The following is a 23,104-nucleotide window of genomic DNA, read 5'->3' as shown; positions in this document are numbered from 1 at the left end:
AAAGCAGCCTGCAGGTGTGGCAGGGGTTGTTTGGGGAGTCACCTGAAACAGAAGGGGCCTAGGCTTGAGGCATATAAGCCCAGGGCATGAGCTGGTTAGACAGTCTAGCCCCAGGAGCCACAGGGAGATGAGCTCCTGGCAGTAGGGCTCCTAGCTGAACATCTGAGCTGGGGATAAGTTCTGGAGGTTGCAGGAGGGACTAAGGGATAGAGGAGGTCCCTAGGGGCCCAGTAAGGAGTCTGGGAGCCCAGAGACGGGCTGAATGTGGGACCAGGAGGTCCCAGAGGGACATCTGAGTGGAACGAACATCACTGAGTAATAACACTTGCAAGGCATGGGGCGTAGTGTAGGGATAGACAGAGCCACTCAATTAGCCCTTAAGGCAATGACAATGGGCACCTGGTGGTCATGAGGAGATCAGGTTTCAGAAACCCTGGGGAAGCTTCCTTTATCTAAAAGTGAAATGCATCAAGGCATGGTGGATGGATGAAGGGGTGACTGTCCACAGACAAAAGGGTGGATAAGGGCACTGCAGCCACCCCGGAAGGGAACCCTGTTACAGAGGGGAACACACCTCCAATAATTAGATTCTCTACCTGGAAAATTGTATGAAACTTATACATTTTACATATATAGAATCTAATTATTGGGGGTCATCTTATAATCAGGATCATCTTATATTTGAGCATATATGGTAATTAACATGATGGGCCTTTTTCAAATCTCTGTATTCAAATACCTTTAACTTTAGGAGGAGATTGAAATCTGAATTTCATATCTGCACTCTACTTTTGTAGGGAGCTGAATTATCACAATTATTGCTCCTAATGCTTATTATCCATCCACAGATTTCAGAGATTTGTAAAGATATAGGCATTTAATTGTGTCCTTATTATAACTGGGGAAACAGACACAGAAAGTCACAGCAACTTAAAGCATAGTAAAAGGAAAATGCTTTTCTCAAAACAACGTTAGGAATTCTCCAACACAATGGGAACCAATTAATTCTGAAGACAAATTCTGAGGGATAAATCCAAAATCAAATAAAACCCCTGGTGGTGGGCTCAAATGAGGAATTTTTCCAGGATTAACTTTTAGAAGTTCCTATCCAGTCCTGTTCTAGGGATGGGATTGGTTCCACAAGAGAAAGTGCTGGGACCCTATTTAAAATGCAGTTGAATGCTCAAGGAATCATGCAGGCCTATGGCTTATTGGATGATATCCATATTGGCTGAGTGCTCCTGATAGGTCTGCCCCCAGTGCCCAATTGTTTGCCCAGGATTCCTGTTATAAGGGAATAACTCCAGCCAGACAGGTTCTATACAAGCCCCTTTGTTCTGAAATCTGACAAGTATGTGGCTCTGGTTGAAGCCAGAGATGTCACTTGCATCTATGCTGTAGTAAGGTTGAAGTTATTCCTTGACTTACCTTAATCTAAATCCCATTTTAGGTTCAATATTGCAGTCAGCTGAACGCTCTTTTTCACTGGTGAAAGGTGGAAGGGCAGAGTATGCTGGAGCTCTGGCCTGGGAGAAAAAAGGGGCTTTTCCAGGGCAAAAAGTATTCACAGACTGGCTGGAATCAACAAAGGAGAATCCTGTTGTGATTGATTATGAGGTAAGAGTAAAAAACATTAGCAGGAAATAAGGAAAATTAATGTACCATTGAAGCAAATAGAAGGCCTTCCATTCTTAAGCCACTCCTGTGTATTAGGGTGCATACATTCTGGGAAGGTAGGGGAGGTTAGATCAAGTTAAAAATGGCCACCTACTCTAAGGTAAATTGGGATGAGGAGGCTACCGGGGGGCAGGGCGGGGCTTGGGGTGATTACAGGGGGCAAGCAGGTTTTGAGGGCATTGGGGAGGCTGGGGGAGAGGGGGCAAGCAGGGTCCACAAAAGGAATTGGGTAAGTCAAGGGGTCAGTTGAGGTCTGCAGGAGGGATTAGGGTTAAAAGGGGTCTGTAGGGGGATTGAGGGATTGGGGAGGTGGGCAGAGTCTGTGAGGGATAGGTGGGGTCCAGGTGGGTTTGTCAGTATGAGGGAGGTTGGTGAAGTCTATGGGGGGGGAAGGGGAAGGAGGCTTGGGGAGACAGGGGAGCTCTTTCCCTTATCCCCCTGGACCAGGGACTATTTTTAGGGACCAGTTGTCCCCCACCCCCCCCACCCACTCCCAGATGAACAACTCCCAGAAAACCAACCCCCTCCATTCCACCTGCCCTCTCCACACCCTGACCTACTTTCTCAGCTCCCAACAGTGGCAAATGCTGGTAAAACTGGCACCAGAAGTGGCTTGCAGGATATGGGGGTTTGGCAGGAGAGGGGCTAGTACCTAGACTGAGGTTGTCCATCTGGGCATGGGGAAAGGAGATGGAGGGCTAAAAATAACCCAGTGCAAGGGATGGGGTAGGAAAAGTGCAGCCTCGGGGCTGGAGCCAGCAGCTGGCCTTTTCCAACCCTGAGGCTGTATTGGGTACTGTACGGAAGATGAGTTTGTGGAAGGCATGCAGGTATGCAGAGGGCATCTTAGTATTGTGCAGGCTAACTCTGGAACAAGTAGCAGCATAGTTATTATATTAATGCAATGCTGCGTGCAGCTGCATTAGTGCAGGTGTGGTGAGAAGCTTATAGCTTCCGCGTAGTACCACACTAATATGGTTCTCCCCTTATGGCTCCAAACTGAGCTTGAATGATATGTGCCATAAAACTTACCCTTTCTTACTCTAGTCTTAGTCATTCTTCACTACATAGTAGCCTTGTAGGACCTGGCTACTTAAAATGTTCAGAAGTCTATATGAGACAATATCTCATTGTCTGTAAATAACCATAGCTCTATGAGAGTTGCATTGAAGTTAGGAGACCCATGTCCATACACATCAACTGAGGATCTGGTTCAATATTTTTAGCTGTGGAGAGGACACCCTTTCACTGTCTGTTGCATGGTATTAATTGACACCATTCTAGAGTTGTGCAACATGTTTATAGTGAACATAGTGCTCAGAATCAAGGAAACCTTTCACATTTCATTGGATCTTACAAGTAGTTCATTTTCCTCAGAAAGCTGCTACCATTCAGAATAAAGAAAAATGGGCCTAATTCCCAATCAGTTAAGGAGAATAGTCAGGGAAGCACTGAGGTCCCAAGGGGAGGGGAGCCAGGTGTCCAAGGAGAGTGGTCGCTCCTTAAGGAGACGATCCTCCAAGCCCAAAGGGAGGTAATCCCAATGTGGATCAAAGGGAGCAGGAGGGCACACAAGCCCCCATGGCTCACCAAAAGCATCTGGGAATGTCTCCTAGCTAAAAGGGAGGCGTACATCCAATGGAAGGGAGGGGCCATCACCAGGGATGGCTATACTGCAGTTGCTCGGTGATGTAGGGGGGCAGTCAGGAAGGCCAAGGCAGAGATGGAACTGGGACTAGCTTCCCAGATTAAGGACAATAAGAAGTCCTTCTTTAATTACATAGGGGGTAAAAAGAAGGTTCCACGTAATGTGGGGCCCCTGGAGGACATGTTAGGAAATGTGGTCGTCACACCAGATGACAAAGCCAACATATTTAACGATTTCTTTGCCTCCATTTTCCTAAGCAGGGACCGGAACAGTCACCCCCCTGCTGGGCCCCCCTCACCTAGGCCAAGGGTTAATGAGGAACTAGTTAGGGAACTTCTGGAGGGACTGGATGTATTCAAGTCAGCCGGTCCAGACGATCTCCACCCTAGAGTACTAAGGGGATTGGCCGAGGTCATTGCAGGACCCTTGGCATGGCTTTATGAGCACTCGTTGTGCTGGTGTGGTGCCAGGGGACTGGAAGAGGGCCAACGTGGTTCCCATCTTCAAAAAGGGGAAGAAGGAAGACCCGGGAAACTATAGGCCAGTTAGTCTTACCTCAATCCTGGGAAAGCTCTTTGAGAAAAGTATTCTGGCACATATCAATGAGGGGCCAGGAAGAGAGGTCATGTTTAGGGGCAACCAACATGGGTTCATTAGTGGCAGGTCCTGTCAGATAAACCTGGTGGTCTTCTATGATCAGATCACCAAATCATTAGATGCAGCGGTAGCAGTGGACATAGTCTTCCTAGACTTTTGGAAGGTCTTTGACACTGTCTCTCACCCTGTTCTCATTAAGAAACTGGGGGATGGTGGTGTTGACACCCACACAGTCAATTGGTTCACCAACGGGTTGGAGGACCGCACCCAGAGAGTGGTGGTGGATGGGTCGTTTTCGGCCTGGAGGGATGTGGGCAGTGGGGTTCTGCAGGGCTTGGTCCTCGGGCTTGCACCGTGCAACATCTTCATCAGCGACTTGGATGAAGGGCTAAATAGCACCCTGTTCAAATCTGCAGATGACACTAAGATGTGGGGGGATGTGGGCATCCTAGAAGGGAGAAATAGGCTACAATCAGACCTAGACAGGTTACAGGGGTGGGCAGATGAGAATAGGATGGGATTCAACACCGACAAGTCCAAAGTGATGCACCTGGGGAGGAACAACTGGCACCATACCTACAGGCTGGGGAACTCCCTTCTTGTCAGTACAGAGGCAGAAAAGGTTCTTCGAGTCATCACTGATGCCAAGATGAACATGGGCCGGCAGTGTGGGGAAGCAGTCAGGAAGGCCAACTGTACCTTGTCATGCATCCATAGATGCATCTCAAGCAGGTCCAGGGAGGTGATCCTCCCCCTCTATGTGGCACTGGTCAGGCCATAGCTGGAGTACTGTGTCCAGTTCTGGGCGCCGCACTTCAAGAGGGATGTGGACAACATGGAGAGGGTCCAGAGGAGGGCCACTCGCATGATCAGGGGGCAGCAGGGCAGGCCCTATGAGGAGAGGCTACGGGACTTGAACCTGTTCAGCCTCCACAAGAGAAGGCTGAGGGGGGATCTCGTGGCCTGTTACAAACTAGTCAGAGGGGACCAGCAGGCATTGGGGTGTCCCTGTTCCCCCGAGCACTGCCAGGAGTGACCAGGAATAATGGTCACAAGCTGGAAGAAGGCAGGTTTAGGCTAGATATCAGGAGGCGCTACTTCATAGTCAGGGTGGCTAGGATCTGGAACTAACTTCCAAGGTAAGTGGTGCTGGCTCCTACCCTGGGGGTCTTTAAGAGGAGGCTAGATGCACACCTTGCTGGGGTCGTTTGCCATGGCAGGGGGTCGGACTAGATGATCTACTCAGGTCCCTTCTGACCCTAGAAACTATGAAACTATGAAAACAGGCTTAGAAATTTTTCATTTCCAGACCTTGTTCACCTACATTGTCATGAATGTTTTCAACAGAAAAATAGCTAGTTCCTTGTAAATACTGACAAAGGAAAATCTGAAGGGAGGGAAAAGGGGTTGGTTGCAAAATTGAATCAGAAAATTTTCCCATGACTCCTGCAATAGAAAATTGTGCATTTCACAAACCTGTTATTCCTTTCAGAAAACCTCTACTTTATTTTCTATTCTCTGAGCTTTTCTTTCCTGCTTAGAATTGAAAACATTCCAAATAGATAATGCAGATGAAGGTCTTTATTTTTGTCTCTTAGCTTGCCCCAATTCTGGACATAGTGAAGAACTTTCCATGTGCTGTGACTAAACGCCGCAACCTCTGGAGAGCCCTAATTGAATACATGGACAAATTTGACCCTTGTAAATGTGCTCCCTGTCCCAATAATGGCAAACCTGTGTTATCTGGAACAGAGTGTCTGTGTGTGTGTCAAGCCGGAACCTATGGGGATAACTGTGAGAAACGAGCACCAGATTATACATCAGGTATTTATGGGAAATAATTATGTGATGTTGTGAACATGGACCTTTTATCTGTGATTTTCAAAGTCTTTGGATGGCCAGTTCCCATTAATATCAATGGAAATTAATATCAATGGACATCACGTTTACAAATCCCTTAGGTGGCTTTCAGTATTCTACTGTCCAGAAAAATATGTGTAAAAAATGAAAACTTTGCCAATGTTTTCCACATTTTTCCACAGAAAAACATAATGAACCTTCCTTCCTTCCTTCCTTTTTTCCTTCCTTGTACTTAGGAATATGAAGACCTTTGCTAAATCACTTCAGTTCTAACTTAAAATCCCTCAAGTATTCAGCCCTCCCCTTTTTTTAAGTGGAGTGTTCAGAAGCAGATGGTGCATAAATTCCTGGTGGCCTGGGCTAAAGTCACCCAATTAATTTTCACTAATTTAAGTATAATCTATTTTTAATTGTATTATTGGCTTTGGAATGTTCCATCAAAGAACTGCCCAGGCTCTGCTTTGCTTAGCTTGTATTGGGTACAGAATACTCCATGAATCCAGGAGTAAACATAGGATGCATAGATTAATTGAATGTTCATGTGTCTTTCCATCCATTCTAGTTGAAGTTGATGGCTATTGGAGTTGTTGGTCTTCATGGAGCCCATGTGATGCTTCTTTTAAGAGAAGAAGATCCCGTGAGTGTAATAACCCCTCACCACTGAATGGTGGAAAGCCATGCAAGGGCGAAAGTGAGCAAGAAGAAGACTGTTATGTCTCACTATTTGCTGATAAGTAAGTGATAAGCAAAACGGAATTCCACATCCTTGCACCACAGCAGGAAATGTTTTCACTATAGCTGAATGACCACCTAAAAATGTGCGCAAATATTTGCTTGAAAAGCAATATGAATTCTCTTCAGTGTTCAGACTCATCCTTTATTGCATATGCTTCCTCGCAGGACTCAGTGAACCTAACAGTAACAATTGCAGAAGTTTCCAACAGAGTAACCCAATATGAGAGTTAGAAATTAATAAAACATAGAAACATAGAAAATCAGGGTTGGAAGGGACCTCAGGAAGTCATTTAGTGCAACCCCCTGTTCAAAGCAGGACCATCCTCAATTGTATCATCCCAGCAAAGGCTTTATCTAGCCAGGTTTTAAAAATCTCCTCTCTGGGTAACCTGTTCCAGTGCTTTACTACCCTTCTTGTGGGAGAGTTTTTCCTAATATCTAACTTAAACTTCCCATGCTGCAACTTGAAACTTGAAACCATTGCTCTTTGTTCTGTTATATGTTACCACTGAGAACAGTCCAGCTCCATTTTCTTTGGAACCTCCTTCCAGTAGTTGAAGGCTGCTATTAAATCCCCTCTGAGCCTTGTCTTCTCTAGATTAAATAAGCCTGTTCCCTCAGCCTCTCCTCAGATATCATGTCTCCCAGCCCCTTCACCATTTTTGTTGCCCTCTGCTGGACTCTTTCCAATTTGTCCACATCCTTTCTGTAGTGGGGGCCACAAAACTGAACACAAGTACTCCAGATGTGGCCTCACTAGTACCGAATAGGTAGATAGGTTGAAACTCAGGGTGTGTAACATATAGTCATGCTAACATGTTGCCAATACTTGTCAGGGACACCACCTCCCAACTAAAAAGACAGAAGGCTACTCTTAGCCTTGCCCGGCATACCCGGGAGCATCTTATTCATGAAGTCCTGGAGCAACCAGAACACAGGGGGCTAAGGTCAAGAAACTCATTTAACTGGGAGGTGCAGGTACTGTTGCAACAGTTTAGAGGTGGGAACAGTGCCATATAGGCACTCAAACAACACCACAAAAAGTGGGATGAGACTGATTCTTGTCTCAAGTGCTTCATAAGCGGCCCAACATCATATCCACCAGGGTACATGCTCCCCTGCAGCTTATGAATTAAACTAAACAGGACTCGCTCTGGAGTTGGACACTTTAATGCCACACTCTATAAGATCATCTTAAAGGACAGTCCAATATGTGAGGGTGGTGATTAACCACAAACTGCTGACAACCTCCTCACGTGTGCAGCACACCTGTGCACCCAGGATGAAGACCTGGCAAGTGTCAGCAATAAAGCAGTGGTGTGGTTTTGCCACGTTAATGATATGTAGAAGGGGAAATGAAGTATACAAGAGAAGTAGTGCCAAACAGAGTGGAATAATCACTTCCCTCAATCTGCTATCAATGCTCCTACTAATGCAGCAGAAGTGTAAGGAGGCAAAAATTTTTCTACATTTTCTTCATAGGGCTCTAAGACTAAAAGGGACCTCTTGGTCCTCAAGCTCTGTCCTTTGATATTGCAGACAATCATGTCATTTATTCACAAACACATACTTGACAAGTTTCAGCTTAACAAATTAGTGTTTTTACTTCCCATGAAAGGCTGTTTCAGAACACCAGTCTGCTGCCCCTCCTTTATTTTTAGAGGGACATAAAGAAAGCCCACTGTGCTGCTCGTACCCTGAGAGTAACAGCCAGATATAGTCCTTCTAGTTTACTGGAAGCAATACAGAGCAGAGTTCACTGGGCTAAAGTCAAACTTCTAAGGGAACTTTGCCCTAGCTGAGAACCTTTACCCTGTCATCCCTCATAACACCAACAGCTGGATGAGGTACAAGCACTTCACTGTAAGCAAAAGGAAAATAAAAATAATATGTCCATCTCCAAATGCTTGCTAACCATTTTCCTCATGTTTAGATCCCGTATCAGAAAAATAGAGGCACAGATAAAGTAGTAATACTCTCAGAGGATGAAGAAAGATATTCACATCTCCTGTGTTCTAGGCTGCTTTATTCTCTGTGGAGTTGTTCATAATATGACCTATACACTTTTCCTGGGGAATGAGGGCACCTAAGGCTCCTCACAATGTGAAATGAGAAACAGACACTCTAAGGCTACTCCTCCCTCTTCTGAAGAGGTAGAGTAGATGGGTAGGAGTGGAAAGTGGGTAGACTCTTGGTTTCATTCTCCCAAAAGTATAGATCAGCACAACAAAGGTGACTCAAAGCAGGGAAATTAAATGGTTTTAAGGAAATGGTAAGCATAATTTATCTGCAGTAGAGACTGAGGGCAAAAACTTGAGCTGAACCTTGAGTCTCTGGGAGCTCCTGGGGTAGTATCCTTTACTTAGGGAAGATTGTAGGGCACCAGCTTAGTTCTATGCTCTGAAGATAGATTGAATTAAAATGTTAAGCCCAATGCTTCAAGTGAATTAGAGGGGGTTCCCAACAAGCCCATATAGTATGATCATAATTTTTATCATTTTTCAGGTATGTAAAATGGTGGTTGAGCCCCACAGATAGTATTTGCCAAACCAACATTTGTTAAGCTAGAATGGACCATTCTGAACCAGTCTGACCTCTTCCATAATGCCTAACTTTCCAGCTTTTCCCCTAAAGTCTTACTAGAAACAAATTGCTTCAGTGACTGTTCTTTGAGTTTGTATCCATGCCTATATGTATATGCAGGGGAGCCCCATGCATAAATGATGATGAAGAAAGGCGTGAGGTCGATATTTATGTTGCTGAACCTGAATCTGGATGCCTTGCACCAGTCCCACCAGCAAATGGCTTCATCAGGGTAAGAATATATAACTGGGCACGTGTTATGATGTTGGATCTAAATAACCTATATAAATGCACTTGGCCAGATCTCCAGCTAGTATAAATCCAAGTCACACTAACAAAATTAGTGGCATTTTGCCAATCAACATAAGCTGAGAAAGAGGCCTACAGGGCTTGATATTTAGTTTTCTGAAAATTAGGTAAGAAGATTCATTCCCAGCTGAAAATCTGTTCTTATTCCTTGAAAATTCACATAGGTTGCAGTGGGACCTTATTATGGCTGCCTTATAGAAATATATTAAGTGAAAGAAGAGTCCATCCACTCCTACCCTCAGTGATCTGACCAAGAGACTGCACTGTGCTGGGTTAGAAACATTAGTAACCTCAAAAGCAGGACGGTTGGAGGACTACACTAGCAGAGCTGGTTTCCAGAAGAAAGTCATGTCCTAATGCCCTCATTGAAGGACTGTTCTGATTCCTGCAGCAGCATTGCTGTTCTTGTGGCATATTGTTTCCCATTTCCCAATGCACTTCTCTCTCACAAAAGGCAAGATGTTTCTTGAGCACCCAAAATAGGCTAGCATTAAGCACACTTAGATTTTTATCTAGCCATTCAATTTTCCATTCAATTCAAATTAGCAAATTTCCATTGTGACAGCATTTTCTTTAATATCATATCCACCTGAGTATACCCTTGGGTCTCCATCTTTTTTCCTCTGATTTTCACAACTCTGAATAAAAGTATCACCCAAAAAATAATGTCATGATGAAGTCTATTGGACTTCAGGAAGGCCTTTGATACGGTATCCCACCCCATACTGGTGAACAAGTTAAGGGGCTGTGACTTGGATTACTGCACAGTCAGGTGGGTGGAGAATTGGCTGGAGGGTCGCACCCAGAGAGTTGTGGTGGATGGGTCGGTTTCGACCTGGAAGAGTGTGGGCAGTGGGGTCCCGCAGGGCTCGGTGCTTGGACCGATACTCTTTAATGTCTTCATCAGCGACTTGGACGAGGGGGTGAAATGTACTCTGTCCAAGTTTGCAGATGACACTAAGCTATGGGGCGAAGTGGACATGCCGGAGGGCAGGGAACAGCTGCAAGCAGACCTGGACAGGTTAGACAAGTGGGCAGAAAACAACAGAATGCAGTTCAACAAGGAGAAATGCAAAGTGCTGCATCTAGGGAGGAAAAATGTCCAGCACACCTACAGCCTAGGAAATGACCTGCTGGGTGGCACGGAAGTGGAAAGGGATCTTGGAGTCCTAGTAGACTCCAAGATGAACATGAGTCGGCAGTGTGACGAAACCATCAGAAAAGCCAATGGCACTTTATCGTGCATCAGCAGATGCATGACAAATAGGTCCAAGGAGGTGATACTTCCCCTCTATCGGGCGCTGGTCAGACCACAGCTGGAGTACTGCGTGCAATTCTGGGCGCCGCACTTCAAGAAGGATGCGGATAACCTGGAGAGGGTCCAGAGAAGGGCCACTCGTATGGTTAAGGGCCTGCAGGCCAAGCCCTACGAGGAGAGATTAGAGAAACTGGACCTTTTCAGCCTCCGCAAGAGAAGGTTGAGAGGCGACCTGGTGGCTGCCTATAAGTTCGTCAGGGGGGCACAGAAGGGAATTGGTGAGTATTTATTCACCAAGGCGCCCCCGGGGGTTACAAGAAATAATGGCCACAAGCTAGAGGAGAGCAGATTTAGATTGGATATTAGGAGGAACTTCTTCACAGTTCGAGTGGCCAAGGTCTGGAACGGGCTCCCAAGGGAGGTGGTGCTCTCCCCTACCCTGGGGGTATTCAAGAGAAGGTTGGATGTGTATCTAGCTGGGGTAATGTAGGCCCAGCACTCTTTCCTGCTTATGCAGGGGGTCGGACTCGATGATCTATTGAGGTCCCTTCCGACCCTAGCATCTATGAATCTATGAATCTATGCTGTAGGCAATTTGTGTCTGCTAGCATTAGAGCATAAAAGAAAACTTACGATAATTAGAGCCAGTGAAAAGGGAAACAAAACAAATGGCAAATGCTTTATGTGGCTTGAATGGACTAATCAGCAAAATAAAAGTTCACTGTAGAAGCAGGATGGCATTACTGATTAACTCAAGGGCATGACATATATTTATAGTTGTCTTGGTTATCAGGCCTTATATTTTGGTTGTAAGTCATTTTAGAGCCAAATGGAGCTTCCCACTAGACATTTCCATGATGGGGCCAGATTTTCAGAACTCTTCTGTGGACAGTGGCTTTGTCACCAAAAGGGCCTAATAACTTGCATCTTTAAAACGCTCCAGAGAAGGAGAGCAGGTACATCCTCAGGCTGCAGTGCTTTCTGCAACAGAAGCAAAAAATGGTTTTTGAAAAATCATTGAGGAACATTGTCTGCCCAGCTTTAAGTCACTCCTTAAAGTGCTATTGTGATCAGTGAGAGCTGCTGAATGTGAAAAACTAAAAATATGGCTACTTCAGCTATGTGTATACATGGCTCCTAAGTACTCATGAATATCTGACCCTGTGCAACTTACTGGCAAAACCCTCTATCAGACTTCACTGTCTGTGTTAGCAGATATAGTACATACAGTTGTATGTGGTGTTTAGTTTATGATTCCTAAGAAATCAGCCTATTCTCTGAATGATTAAGTATGTAGGTACTGTATGAAAGAATTCAAAAACACTTTGCTATCCTTAGGGGGAGCATTATATAACCTGCCACCTTGCAGGTATCACTACTTGAATAGACTTTAGGGCTTCGTAAAGGAGCAGAAATCTATCCATATTGTTATCCCTCCATGAGTAGAGCCTAAATTACTATATTTAGTAATTTGTACATCTTAGCAAACATTTGGGCAGAACTCACAAAGACATCTTTAGTGATTCCTACCTCTTTAGTGATTATTTTCAGCAAATATTGTAGCAAATAAGTTGAAGGTTAGAAATATTAAAACAGCATAGCAACTCTTAATTTATTTTTAGGAAGTAGTTATGAAGAGTGAACTTTAAACACGTGACTATGAATGTAGACCCCTGAAACCTGATAGTAAGATTTGTATTCATGCTGTCAGGATGCAGAAGAATACCATAACACACATATAGCCAAATAAACCTAACCTGCATGCTCAAAAATTATTAATGAATTAGGGGCTATACAGACATGGTTTCCAATTCCAGATTCTGGAAAACTCAGAACAGAAAAATGATTAGGCAAGTTGAATTAACACAAATTATGCCCTTAGGTAGTCATTTCCTATGTAGGCAAATAATCCATTTACTAATTGTTTCTTTTAATTGTAGAATGAGAAAAGCGATTACTTAGTTGGGGAAGAAGCTGAGGTTGCCTGCATGACTGGATATGACCTTGTGGGATATCAGTTCCTTCGGTGTTTACCAGATAAAACCTGGATACAAGAAAGCATCGAGTGCCTGCGTAAGAAACAAGAGAATTGTTAACTGGACATTCAGGAATAAGGCATTCAAAGGGAAAAATACATTAGAGTTCAGTTTTTCGTAAATGAATACATTTATTAAGAATTAATTAAATATAACAATAACCTTCAGATGATTGGTTTGGTCAGTAACCTATCATTGCACAATTGTCCCCCAAGATGTATGTTCCCGCGGTTTGCTCAATATAGTTGTATACGAGGCAATGGGACTCTCATACCTTTCCTCAGGAGACTTTCCTGTGACCCAAAAGATCATTGGTAGAGGGATACACCCTGTATTTAACTTAAGTTTTCCTTCCAATATCATCAGGCTATAACTTTACTTCTTGGCAAACAAAGGACAGAAGTTTGTGTCTTTCCACCTTGCTGTGATACCTGGCCCTTTAGAGTTTTACAAATCCCAGGTTAAATGTTTATCCAATAGTCAGTCCCAGTCTATCTTACGATGGTTTAAATTCTCAAGTTGCAAACTTGTTTGTTAATCACCCTCTCAGGTTTTCCCCTGGTATATTGACTCACTTTACCAAGACAGCGCTGCTCCCTACAATATTGAGTGTTGCCTGTGGCAGAGGGGATTTTGGGGTGCCATTATAGAAATGTAAGAACTGTATTTCTTGCCCATAACGTACTACAGTGTCATGGGAACCTTCAAAGCATAAGCCAAGAAGAGAAGGTAAATCCTTTTAGTAATCACACCCTTTACTGCCCTGGCTGCAACAGGGTGAGCTAGTCTTGTCAGGCTAGCAAAGGGATTCAGCAAGCCAATACAATCTGATTCCAGGCTTGCCAGAAGAAAAATCTAATCTCTGGTTTGGCCCTTCTGATATGCTATTTTAATTTTCAGGGAAAGGTCTGATCAGTAAAAGGTGCCTTGCCAAAGCCAAATTACCTAGAAAAAGAATAGAGCAAGAACAATTTTCTCTTAAAGAAAACGGCATCAACAGTCTTTTGATTTGTTGCTTCATTCTACATCGAGATGATCTACACCATCATCTCAAAATGAACTACAGAAGGCTTGAATATTAATTTCTGTCAACTTGGATATGTAGCAGCTGTTAGGTTTTTAAGCAGACAGCCGATGTGTATCTTCTTGGGTGGACCTAAGAGGCAGACGCAAGTAGTTTCAATAATATCTTAAAAGTAGTCCATAGGTTTTAGGAACTAAGATGCTACATTAAAGGACAGTGTTCAATGAATATGAAATATTTAGCCTATGGCTTTCAAAAGTGAATAATAATTTTGGGTACCCATATTTAGGAAGTGCTGAACATCCATCTGCTAAACATCAGGCACCTTTAAGATGTCTCAACTTGGACACCGAAAATGACTGATCAGTCTTGAAAACCATGGCCTAAGTAATTTGCAGATGGTAGAAAGAATCCTTTTAGAAGGTTTAGTGGATGATCCTTGGGTGCTGGTTTTTAAAATATATGTCATTCAATGTGATCTAAAAATGAGACATGATTTTTTAGAAAGCAAGTTCTCTTGAAGCCCTGATACTGGTAGTTGAAAGGACTTCTGCTCCTATTTCTAACTCCACTGACTTCACATGCTTATGCAGAGCTGCTTCCAGTACTAGAAAGTAGAGGTGTGCAAAGTAGGCCCTATTCAATTTGGACTCGACCTGAATCAGGGACAGTGATTCAATTATTTGATTTGGATTACTGTCCCTGATTCATAGTTTCTAGGGTTGGAAGGGACCTGAGCAAATCATCGAGTCCGACCCCCTGCCATGGCAGGAAAGAGCACTGGGGTCAAATGACCCCAGAAAGGTGTACATCTAGCCTCCTCTTAAAGACCCCAAGGGTAGGAGCCAGCACCACTTCTCTTGGAAGTTGGTTCCAGATCCTAGCTGCCCTGACCGTGAAGTTGCGCCTTCTGATGTCTAGCCTGAATCTACCCTCTGCCAGCTTGTGACCATTATTCCTGGTCACTCCTGGCGGTGCTCGGGGGAACAGGGACTTCCCCAGTGCCTGCTGGTCCCCTCTGACTAGTTTGTAACAGGCCACTAGATCCCCCCTCAGCCTTCTCTTGTGGAGGCTGAACAGGTTCAGGTCCCGTAGCCTCTCCTCATAGGGCCTGCCCTGCTGCCCCCGATCATGCGGGTGGCCCTCCTCTGGACCCTCTCCATGTTGTCCACATCCCTCTTGAAGTGCAGCACCCAGAACTGGATGTGTACGCTAGCTGTGGCCTGACCAGTGCTGCATAGAGGGGGAGGATCACCTCCTTGGACCTGCCTGAGATGTATCTGTGGATGCACGACAAGGTGCGGTTTGCCTTCCTGACCGCGTCCCCACACTGCTGGCCCATGTTCATCTTGGCATCAATGATGACTCGAAGAACCTTTTCTGCCTCTGTACTGACAAGAAGGGAGTTCCCCAGCCTGTAGGTATGGTGCCAGTTGTTCCTCCCCAGGTGCATCACCTTGCACTTGTCTGTGTTGTCGGCCAAATCTCAATCTGAAGATTCAGTGTTGATTCAGACATAGACACAGTTTTAAAAGTTTTTTTTTTTACATACCTAGAGGTAGCAGGTGCAGCTTGTGATCACTGCAATGCTAGGGCACATGGAGCGTCCCACAGGAGTTCGGGGGGGGGCCTCACATGCTTGGCAGTGAACCTGGAAGTGGACTGGAAGTCCACTTCTGGGTCTGCTGGGGAGCGCGTTGCCCCCTCCCCTGGCTCAGTGATCAGCTGCAGGGGGACCCCAGGTGTCCTTCCCAGATCCAGAAGGCACCAGTCACCAAGGCGGGGGTGGGGGGGGCAAAGGGGAGGGAGGATCTGTGTGTTCCCCAGTGGACCCAGAAGTGGACCAGAAGTGCTTCTGATCCACTTCTGGGTCTGCCGCCAAGTGCGCTAGGGAGTGCCCCGTGCTTCTCTGGGACACTCCACGCACCCCAGCCTCACAGCATTCACAAGCCTCTGCTACCTAGAGGTATGTAGAAAAAACATTTAAAGCTGTCTATGTCCCAATCTGAATCTTTCTGAATTGATTCAGAGAGATTAAAGCGTCCTTTGATTCCATTTGGATTCAGAGATTTGGCCACCGAATTGGAACGAATCTCCATCAAATTGAATCAGAGACCGAAGCTTCACACAGCCCTACTAGAAAGTGATATCAGAGGTCATTCAAGTCACTGTTGGTAGAATGTGTTTATAAAATAATGATACTTTTGTAAATCTTTGCTAGGTGCATTCTCTAAAATGAAACATCATAGTTTTTAACCAATCATTTCTCTTCACAACAGCTGCAGTCTGCCTTAGACCATTAACTTCTGATAGCATCTCAGTAGTCCCACTTAAAAAAGAGTATAAAGTGAATGAAACAATACAGTTAAGATGTCCTCCTGGCTTCATTGTTACTGGTCAAAAGCAATATACTTGTGGGAAAGAGATGTCCTGGATACCTCCTCTGGATACCTCCTCACTTACTTGTGAAAAAGGTTAGTGCCCCTGCAAGTAATTAGCACATTAGTATTTATAGCAATTAAGTTGTAAGATTGTGCATTGAACAGAGTGTACCCAACTGGTCCAGTAAAGGATACCTTTGAGTTGTGATCATTTCACTATTATGTTAAAACTTTTAACTTCTTAAGGGTAGATGTGCATGTAGTTTCCTGGAATCATAGAGCAGAAGGACCGGGAGGGACCTGTAAGTTCATCAGGTCTGGTCCCCTGCACAGGTAATTGGACTCAAACAAGCACAATGAGGTGCTTGTCCAGCCTCCTCTTGAACACCTCCAGGGATAATGACTGCACAACCTCTGCTGGGAGTGTGTTCCAGATTCTAGATGCCCTTACGGAAAAGAAGTTTTTCCTTATGTCTAGCCTAAATTTTTCCTCAACTAGCTTATGCCCATTGGTCCTTGTCCTCCCAAGGGATGCCTTTCTCAAGGGTTGCTCCTGTAGATCTTGGTATTTGCTCCTGACACACTTGTAGGTGGCTATCAAGTCACCTCTCAGTCTTCTGTTACTCAGACTAAACAAACCCAGTTCCCAGAGTCTCTCCTCAAAGGGCATAAGGTCTGAGATGACATGAGAATCCAATTTCCTCCCATAATAAGCTGTACAAGTGGAATATATCAAATTGCTAAATAAATAAAGCGGCTGTTTGAAAGTGTTGTGGAATTTAAGCCAAAATCATCAACTTTGTCAGCGTGACTCATCTTCTCTTCTACCTATGTAATTATTTACAATATGCCCTAACAAAGACATTCAGATTCATTGGTCATAAAGGCAATATATTTACCTAGTTAAATAGAGAGATTGTATCACTAGTTTGTAGGAACTACTCATTGAATGCTCTGTCAGCCGGTTAAAAAAGCATAGCATCTGCCAAGGTCTGAACTTGTTGAAGTCAGTTGAACTCATGTAAAGGTCTAGCTGCTTAGAGCTTCTTGGCACTTCTATGAATTACCTTCCAGTCCCTATTTGCTCTTTCAGATGAGCAAACAAGGACAAGAGGTCACTGCAAGCTAGGAGAAAAACAAGTTGGATCCCAATGCGTTTGCTTATCTCCAGATGAAGACTGTGGGTACGTAGAAATAAAGGCAGAACCACTCCTTGGGATTATTGCTGCTTGTACTAAAATGACTGCTACTCAAACTTCTCTTCTAACTGAAGAAGAGTTCTCTTCCCATTTGTTTGTGCTCTTTACAAATGGGAGCACATGTTGTTTTACACTGACAAAATGTGCAGAATTAAAATGGTATCTGGTGTTTGTAGCAGTGTAGACTGGATTATCACCTAGTAATCTGTATTTTATTCAGAATCTTCTCCAGACCTTTCAAAATATTTTTCTTTCCTTTTCTCAACCTCATTTAGCTCAGGCATACACTTCTCCTAATTGTAGCCTTCTTTTCTCCACATTTTCCTGTTTCTTTTCACCATCTTTTCTGTACCCTCTCACTTGTGCCTCTTGTATGTGATCTGGATCTGGTGACTGCTGTTGTACTACATCTACTGTTCTCCTGACCCCCAACACCTTCTCTCTGGAGGCTAAATCCCTCTACCTCTGCTGATCCCACCAAACCTTCTAAAAAGAAAAGAAACAAATCTCTCATATTTTCCTGAACTCCAGTCTACCTCAAAATGCATTGTATACCATTTTTTTCATAGAAGTCCTGGATTGTCTAAGTCTTGAATTCTGCAGTACTGATGATGGGTCTAGTTCATCAGTAGGATACACCAATATAAAAAAATCAGTGTAGTGAATCAAACTCAAGGACTGCTTTTTCAATAGCTACAGAGAGAATAACAGATATTTGACAGGCATCTAGAACTCCTGAGAGAGATTATATTAAGCAAGGAAGTCTAAGACAAAATTACCTATCATCTGGGGTGAAGATTGAGGTGTTCTTCGTTCTTCAGTTTTAACTTTTTTAACTTTACCTCCTGGCAGGCACGACTCTGAAGATATTTGCCTACTAAATGCAGATACCAAACAGAACTTTACAGAGCCCAGCTGTGAGTATTTAGCTGAAAGATGCCGGGGTGAACAACGGTTCCATTTCCTGCATTTGGGCCCCTGCGATGATAGTATTGACCCAAAGTGGGCCACAGAAAGGGTAAACCTTTCTACCAGCAGCATAAAGAAAGACCACTGTGGATATGACACATGTTATGACTGGGAAATGTGTACAGGTAAGACATAAAAATGCTGTGACTTACCTAGACCATATACTTTCAAGACAGATTTTAATGATTACTTCTTTGGACAGGGATTGAACTTTACAAACACTGTGGGCACATCTACACATGTATATTTACTGCGCAGTAACTGAAATTACTGCACTATACAGGTATGTGTCTACACCTGCATGTCCGTACTGCACAATAAATATAGCAACTTATGCTGATTTGTGTGTAAATTTGATACCTGCATCATGGAGGTATTAAATTTACGTCTGATTAGTTACTGCACAGTAATGCATGTGTAGACGCCTTACTGCACAGTAACACTGTATGTGTCGAATGACTTGGGACTAACTTTAATCTCAAGTCAGACCACACACAGTATTAATGTGCTTTAATGCCTGCATGTGTAGACACCAACCTATTCCTGCTATTCCAGTAAATTTAAGTCAGCTTAAATGCACGTGTAGACATGCCCTGTATGAATATTCATTATAAAGTTTCACATAATTTGCCAGTTGGTTGGTAGCCCTTCACCCTTCAGAATACTGAGCCTTGTGAGCAAGTATTTTTTGTATGTAACCTGAGTTGTGTAGAGTTCATTTGGGAATTACTATTCTTAGGAGAAGCAGTCTTCTGGGAATGAACATTAGCACTGGATGACAGTGAGCTGATGTTCCAGCATCATTTGAGGAGTGTTGTTTAACGAGGGTTGTGATTTTGTGAAGACAGTATGATACTTGTGTGCTTATAATTATAGCTGAAATATTTAAGGATAGTGCTGGTGTATTTTTAATTCCGTATCTTAAAACAGAAGTGGCATAAATACATTAATATTCCATGAATTATGGTCTTTGACAAATTATATATGCTCTCTCCTAGGATTTCATGTCCCACCTTCCTCTATTCAGATAACTCTGTCTATTTAAAAACTCCTTGGTAACAGAAACAGTACAAAACCTCAGAGTTCAGGTTCAAAAAAAGCATTCTAAGTGTAGCATATCTATGCTGATGAAATCTGTAAAACTGGAGAGAAAATGCTATGAGATTAGAGGCACCCTGTGATTTTTGCCACCTTAAGTTCTTTTCCTTAAACTCTATGTCAATTATGATGCTTACATTATGACTGCCTGATACTGGTTTAGGCAACTAGAAAACTAAGCCTTCCACATTTTGCTAAAATTTTCTCTGCAAATAGTATATTCACTCTAGATAAGCGGCATAAATATATCCAGGTGTTGTTGTTTTCTTTCAGACCTACCAAGTTAATTTATAGACCTGCCAAGTACAATATATTAAGGCTATATAGGCAGTCCTCAGACTTATGACACAATTGGTTCCTGAAAACTGCGTCTTAAGTCGAAACGTTGTAACTCGGAACCAATTTTCTCATAAGAAACAAATGTTATAAATGGGGGATTGGTTCCTGAACCAAGGCCAGATACCCTATTTTCACCAAAAATACCCCAGAATTTTGTACTCGATCAATTATAGATGAGTAATATAGCTACATTAATGTATTTATATTGTATATAGCAATCATATTGATTTGCAAGGACTCCTTTGAGGTGACTTTGCTGGACTTTTTGAAGGGCTCCTGGTTGGACTTTTTGAAGGGTTGTTGGCTGGAGTCTTCTCAGGAGTCTTGGCTGCAGGTTTTTCTGGAGTCTTGTCTGCTTTCTTAAAGAAAGTGTCTGAGGAAGTTTGGACAGATATTCTCCAAGAAGATGAGTGACACAGTGAATTTGTTCATTGGCACGGCATCGAATCGGATCAAGCATTGCAAAGTTGAAAATGAAGTCATAAAGTTGAAACAGGGTGTCAATTATAAACGTTGTAAGTGTGAAACATTGTAACTCGAAACATTGTAAGTTGAGGACTGCCTGTACCATGATTTATTCATGTCACTGTTGTTGTTCTACTCTGAGGGATATTATGCTTAAAATATTTGTCTAACTTTTGTGAAAATGTGTTTGTTTGCTAGCATCAGTGAATATACAGGATTTTCTGCTTGTGAAATATTTCTGAATATGTCAACACTCATTGTGCAACTTTCCTATTTACTCCATAACAGAGTGATAACAGCAGTAGGTTTTCCTGTAAATTTGTGAAATACATTTTGGCTTACAGTGCACAAAGTAGTTCTGCCAAAAAAAGATGGATAGCAGCCACATTCTTCCATGGCTCTGTGTGTGTGTATGTGTGTGTGTTTGTGGGGGGGGGAAGGGTTAGGTGTGTGTGCGCGTGTATGCACATATGCACACCTGTACACAGCTCTGAGAGCGTTCCTTTAAAAAGTGCCCCTCAATTTGAAAGTATATAGAGGTATTGCTTAACAACCTTTTCAGCTCAATGCTTTATGAGTCCAAAACCCAGCTCAAAACTACCCTCCATCTTTTTTAATATTTTACTTACTACTTTCTCACTGCTATTGACTATTCTTCCTAGTTAACTATGACTTTTTACAGTAACAAAAACAAAATCAAAATCATTCAAACCACTACTATGTACCTTATTTGTATTTACTGGGCTGAACATGAGTACCCTATAGCCTTTCAACACTACCTCTCAAAATACTTCCCCTTTTAGTATTCTTCTATCAATAGTATCACTGATGCTAGAGACAGCAGAATATGTTGTGTTAGGATATAGCTATATTTTTGTAACAAACATCTTTTTCTTAGCTGTCTAATACCAGTGAGCTGCCATGTAACCCAGTAAAGAGAACTGAGGTACATACTTTTACAAAACTAATTTTCAAATCACTTCTAAACCTTTTCATTCACAGAGTCACGGTGCCTCTGCCTCATGCCATACCAGTGTGTAAGGGGTGAGAACCAGCCTTATTGTGTCAGAATGGGATCTGCACGCAGAAAGAAGACATCCAACCTCTGTACACTGGGAGCAATGTTGTGTGCTAAAATGAAGATACAAATATTATATCCTGGGAAATGTGTGGATTAACATGTTGGAGGAGACAAATAACCTAATGAATGCTTGGAAGTTTCTAATCCTGCAACCCTCACTGAAACTGCCAAGCAAATTGACTTTTATTAGTAAATATTTAGGATTGTGAATCCAAAAAAGATGACAAAGCCGGTAGGGAAATACATATTGCCCCAGCAAGGGACTAACATTAGAGGAATGGGGGTGAGGAGGGGAATGCAACTAGGTTACATAAAATACAATGTTAGCCAACTAAACCTGGGGGTGGGGGAAGGGGAGAGAGGGGGTTCATGACGCTGAGCAAGGAAGAAGATAGATACACACAAACCTATTACAATGGTCTGCAATGATGAAGGAAGTGGTTCGAAGAAGGTGTCTCATGTCCAAACTACAGTGCTTGCATAACTATTCCATGGATATGACCTTTGACAATATTATGGTCAAGATTTTTAACAATGTTACAGTATCGAACTCCGAACATGTAGGAATCATGCATATTACCCTGAATGTTTTTTGTCTTTATGTGAATAAAGACTAATAGTATAAGAATATTGAGTCCTAATAATATCGATTGTTCAAGGACCTAATAATATAAACACATTGGCTGCATCCATAAGAGCACATCCATGTGGTATGTGGTGCCGCAAACACTTCTGTGATGCCACATACTGTATATTCAGATGCTCTCCATGCTGCAAGGGAATGCTGCCTGTTAGGGGTGTGCGAAGTGGGCCCTATTCAATTCGGATTCGGCACAAATCAGGGACAGTGGTTCAAATCACTGTTCCTGATTTGATTCAGCTGAATCTGAATCTGAAGATTCAATGCCAGTTCGGAGAATCAGCAATTCAGACATAGACACAGCTTTAAATGTTTTTTCTACATACCTTGCCATATCAGGTCTGGCTTGTGAACATTGCGATGCTGGGGCTCATGGAGCATCCCACAGGAGTGTGGGGGGACCTTCCACATGCTTGGCAGCAAATACAGAAGCGGACCAGAAGTATTCGATTGGTTGGGAGGCAGACCCAGGAGGCACTGCCTGCCGAGCAGGGTGGGGGGCCCCAGTGCGCTCCCCAGCGGACCTGCAAGTGGACCAGAAGTGCTTCTGGCCCACTTCTGGGTCTGCTGCCGAGCATGCTGGGGAGCCGCCCATGCTTCTGTGGGAGACTCCACACATCCCAGCATCACAAGCTGCCTGCTACCTAGAGGTATGTAGAAAAGACACAGCTGTGTCTATGTCTGAATTGCCAGATATTCCCGATTCAATTCAGAGTGATTAAAGGGTCCTCTGATTTGATTCGGATTCAGAGATTTGGCCACTGAATCAGACCAAATCTCCACCAAATTGAATCAGGGACTGAAGCGTTGCACAGCCCACTGCTTGTGTGTATGCTGCTCCATTTTTTTTCTGTGGGTTTTTTTGGGAAATGGAGTAAAAAAGACCTGAAGGGAAAAAAAGTGGTTGCAGAATTGCCATAGCTGCAGCCTCAGGAGGCCCCCAGGACCTCAGGTAAGGCTGCTGCACTCAGCACAGTGCTGGCCCCAGCCTCCCCTATGCTACCAGGGGTAACTTGTCACATGCCAAAGTGCGCACACCATGGGCATTCCCTAGGGACAAGTAGTGGTGCAAGGGGAACCAAACCTCCATGCTTGTGAATACGCACTTTGGTGTAAGGCAAGTTGTGCTGCTTGGGACAAACTGGTCCTGCCCAGCTCCTCCCAGATCTTCAAACATGGGGAGTTAGAGGCTGGGGCTAGCATTT

The 23,104-nt window shown here is 43.6% G+C and overlaps 1 protein-coding gene across 5 annotated transcripts in view; it reads left to right on the top strand.

Annotated features, from left to right (window-relative positions):
• The window catches only part of C6 (complement C6), a 53,164-nt gene extending 31,277 nt beyond the window's left edge, over positions 1-21,887 (top strand). For all 5 annotated transcript variants that reach the window (XM_090037997.1, XM_090037996.1, XM_090037994.1 and 2 more), the window contains 9 exons: positions 1,451-1,617; positions 5,521-5,746; positions 6,345-6,516; positions 9,221-9,332; positions 12,608-12,740; positions 16,007-16,201; positions 17,202-17,292; positions 18,160-18,401; positions 21,181-21,887. In XM_090037997.1, the coding sequence (XP_089894123.1) occupies positions 1,451-1,617; positions 5,521-5,746; positions 6,345-6,516; positions 9,221-9,332; positions 12,608-12,740; positions 16,007-16,201; positions 17,202-17,292; positions 18,160-18,401; positions 21,181-21,356 (1,514 nt within the window). In that variant the 3' untranslated portion in view covers positions 21,357-21,887. The remainder of the gene's footprint in view (positions 1-1,450; positions 1,618-5,520; positions 5,747-6,344; positions 6,517-9,220; positions 9,333-12,607; positions 12,741-16,006; positions 16,202-17,201; positions 17,293-18,159; positions 18,402-21,180) is intronic.
• The last annotated feature ends 1,217 nt before the right edge of the window (positions 21,888-23,104 follow it).

Source organism: Crocodylus siamensis, chromosome 3 (assembly GCF_052110815.1).
Source record: "Crocodylus siamensis isolate JL-2025a chromosome 3, ASM5211081v1, whole genome shotgun sequence".
NCBI lineage: Eukaryota > Metazoa > Chordata > Crocodylia > Crocodylidae > Crocodylus > Crocodylus siamensis.
The sequence above is the reverse complement of the archived record's forward strand: the minus strand, read 5'-3'. Positions and strand labels throughout refer to the sequence as shown.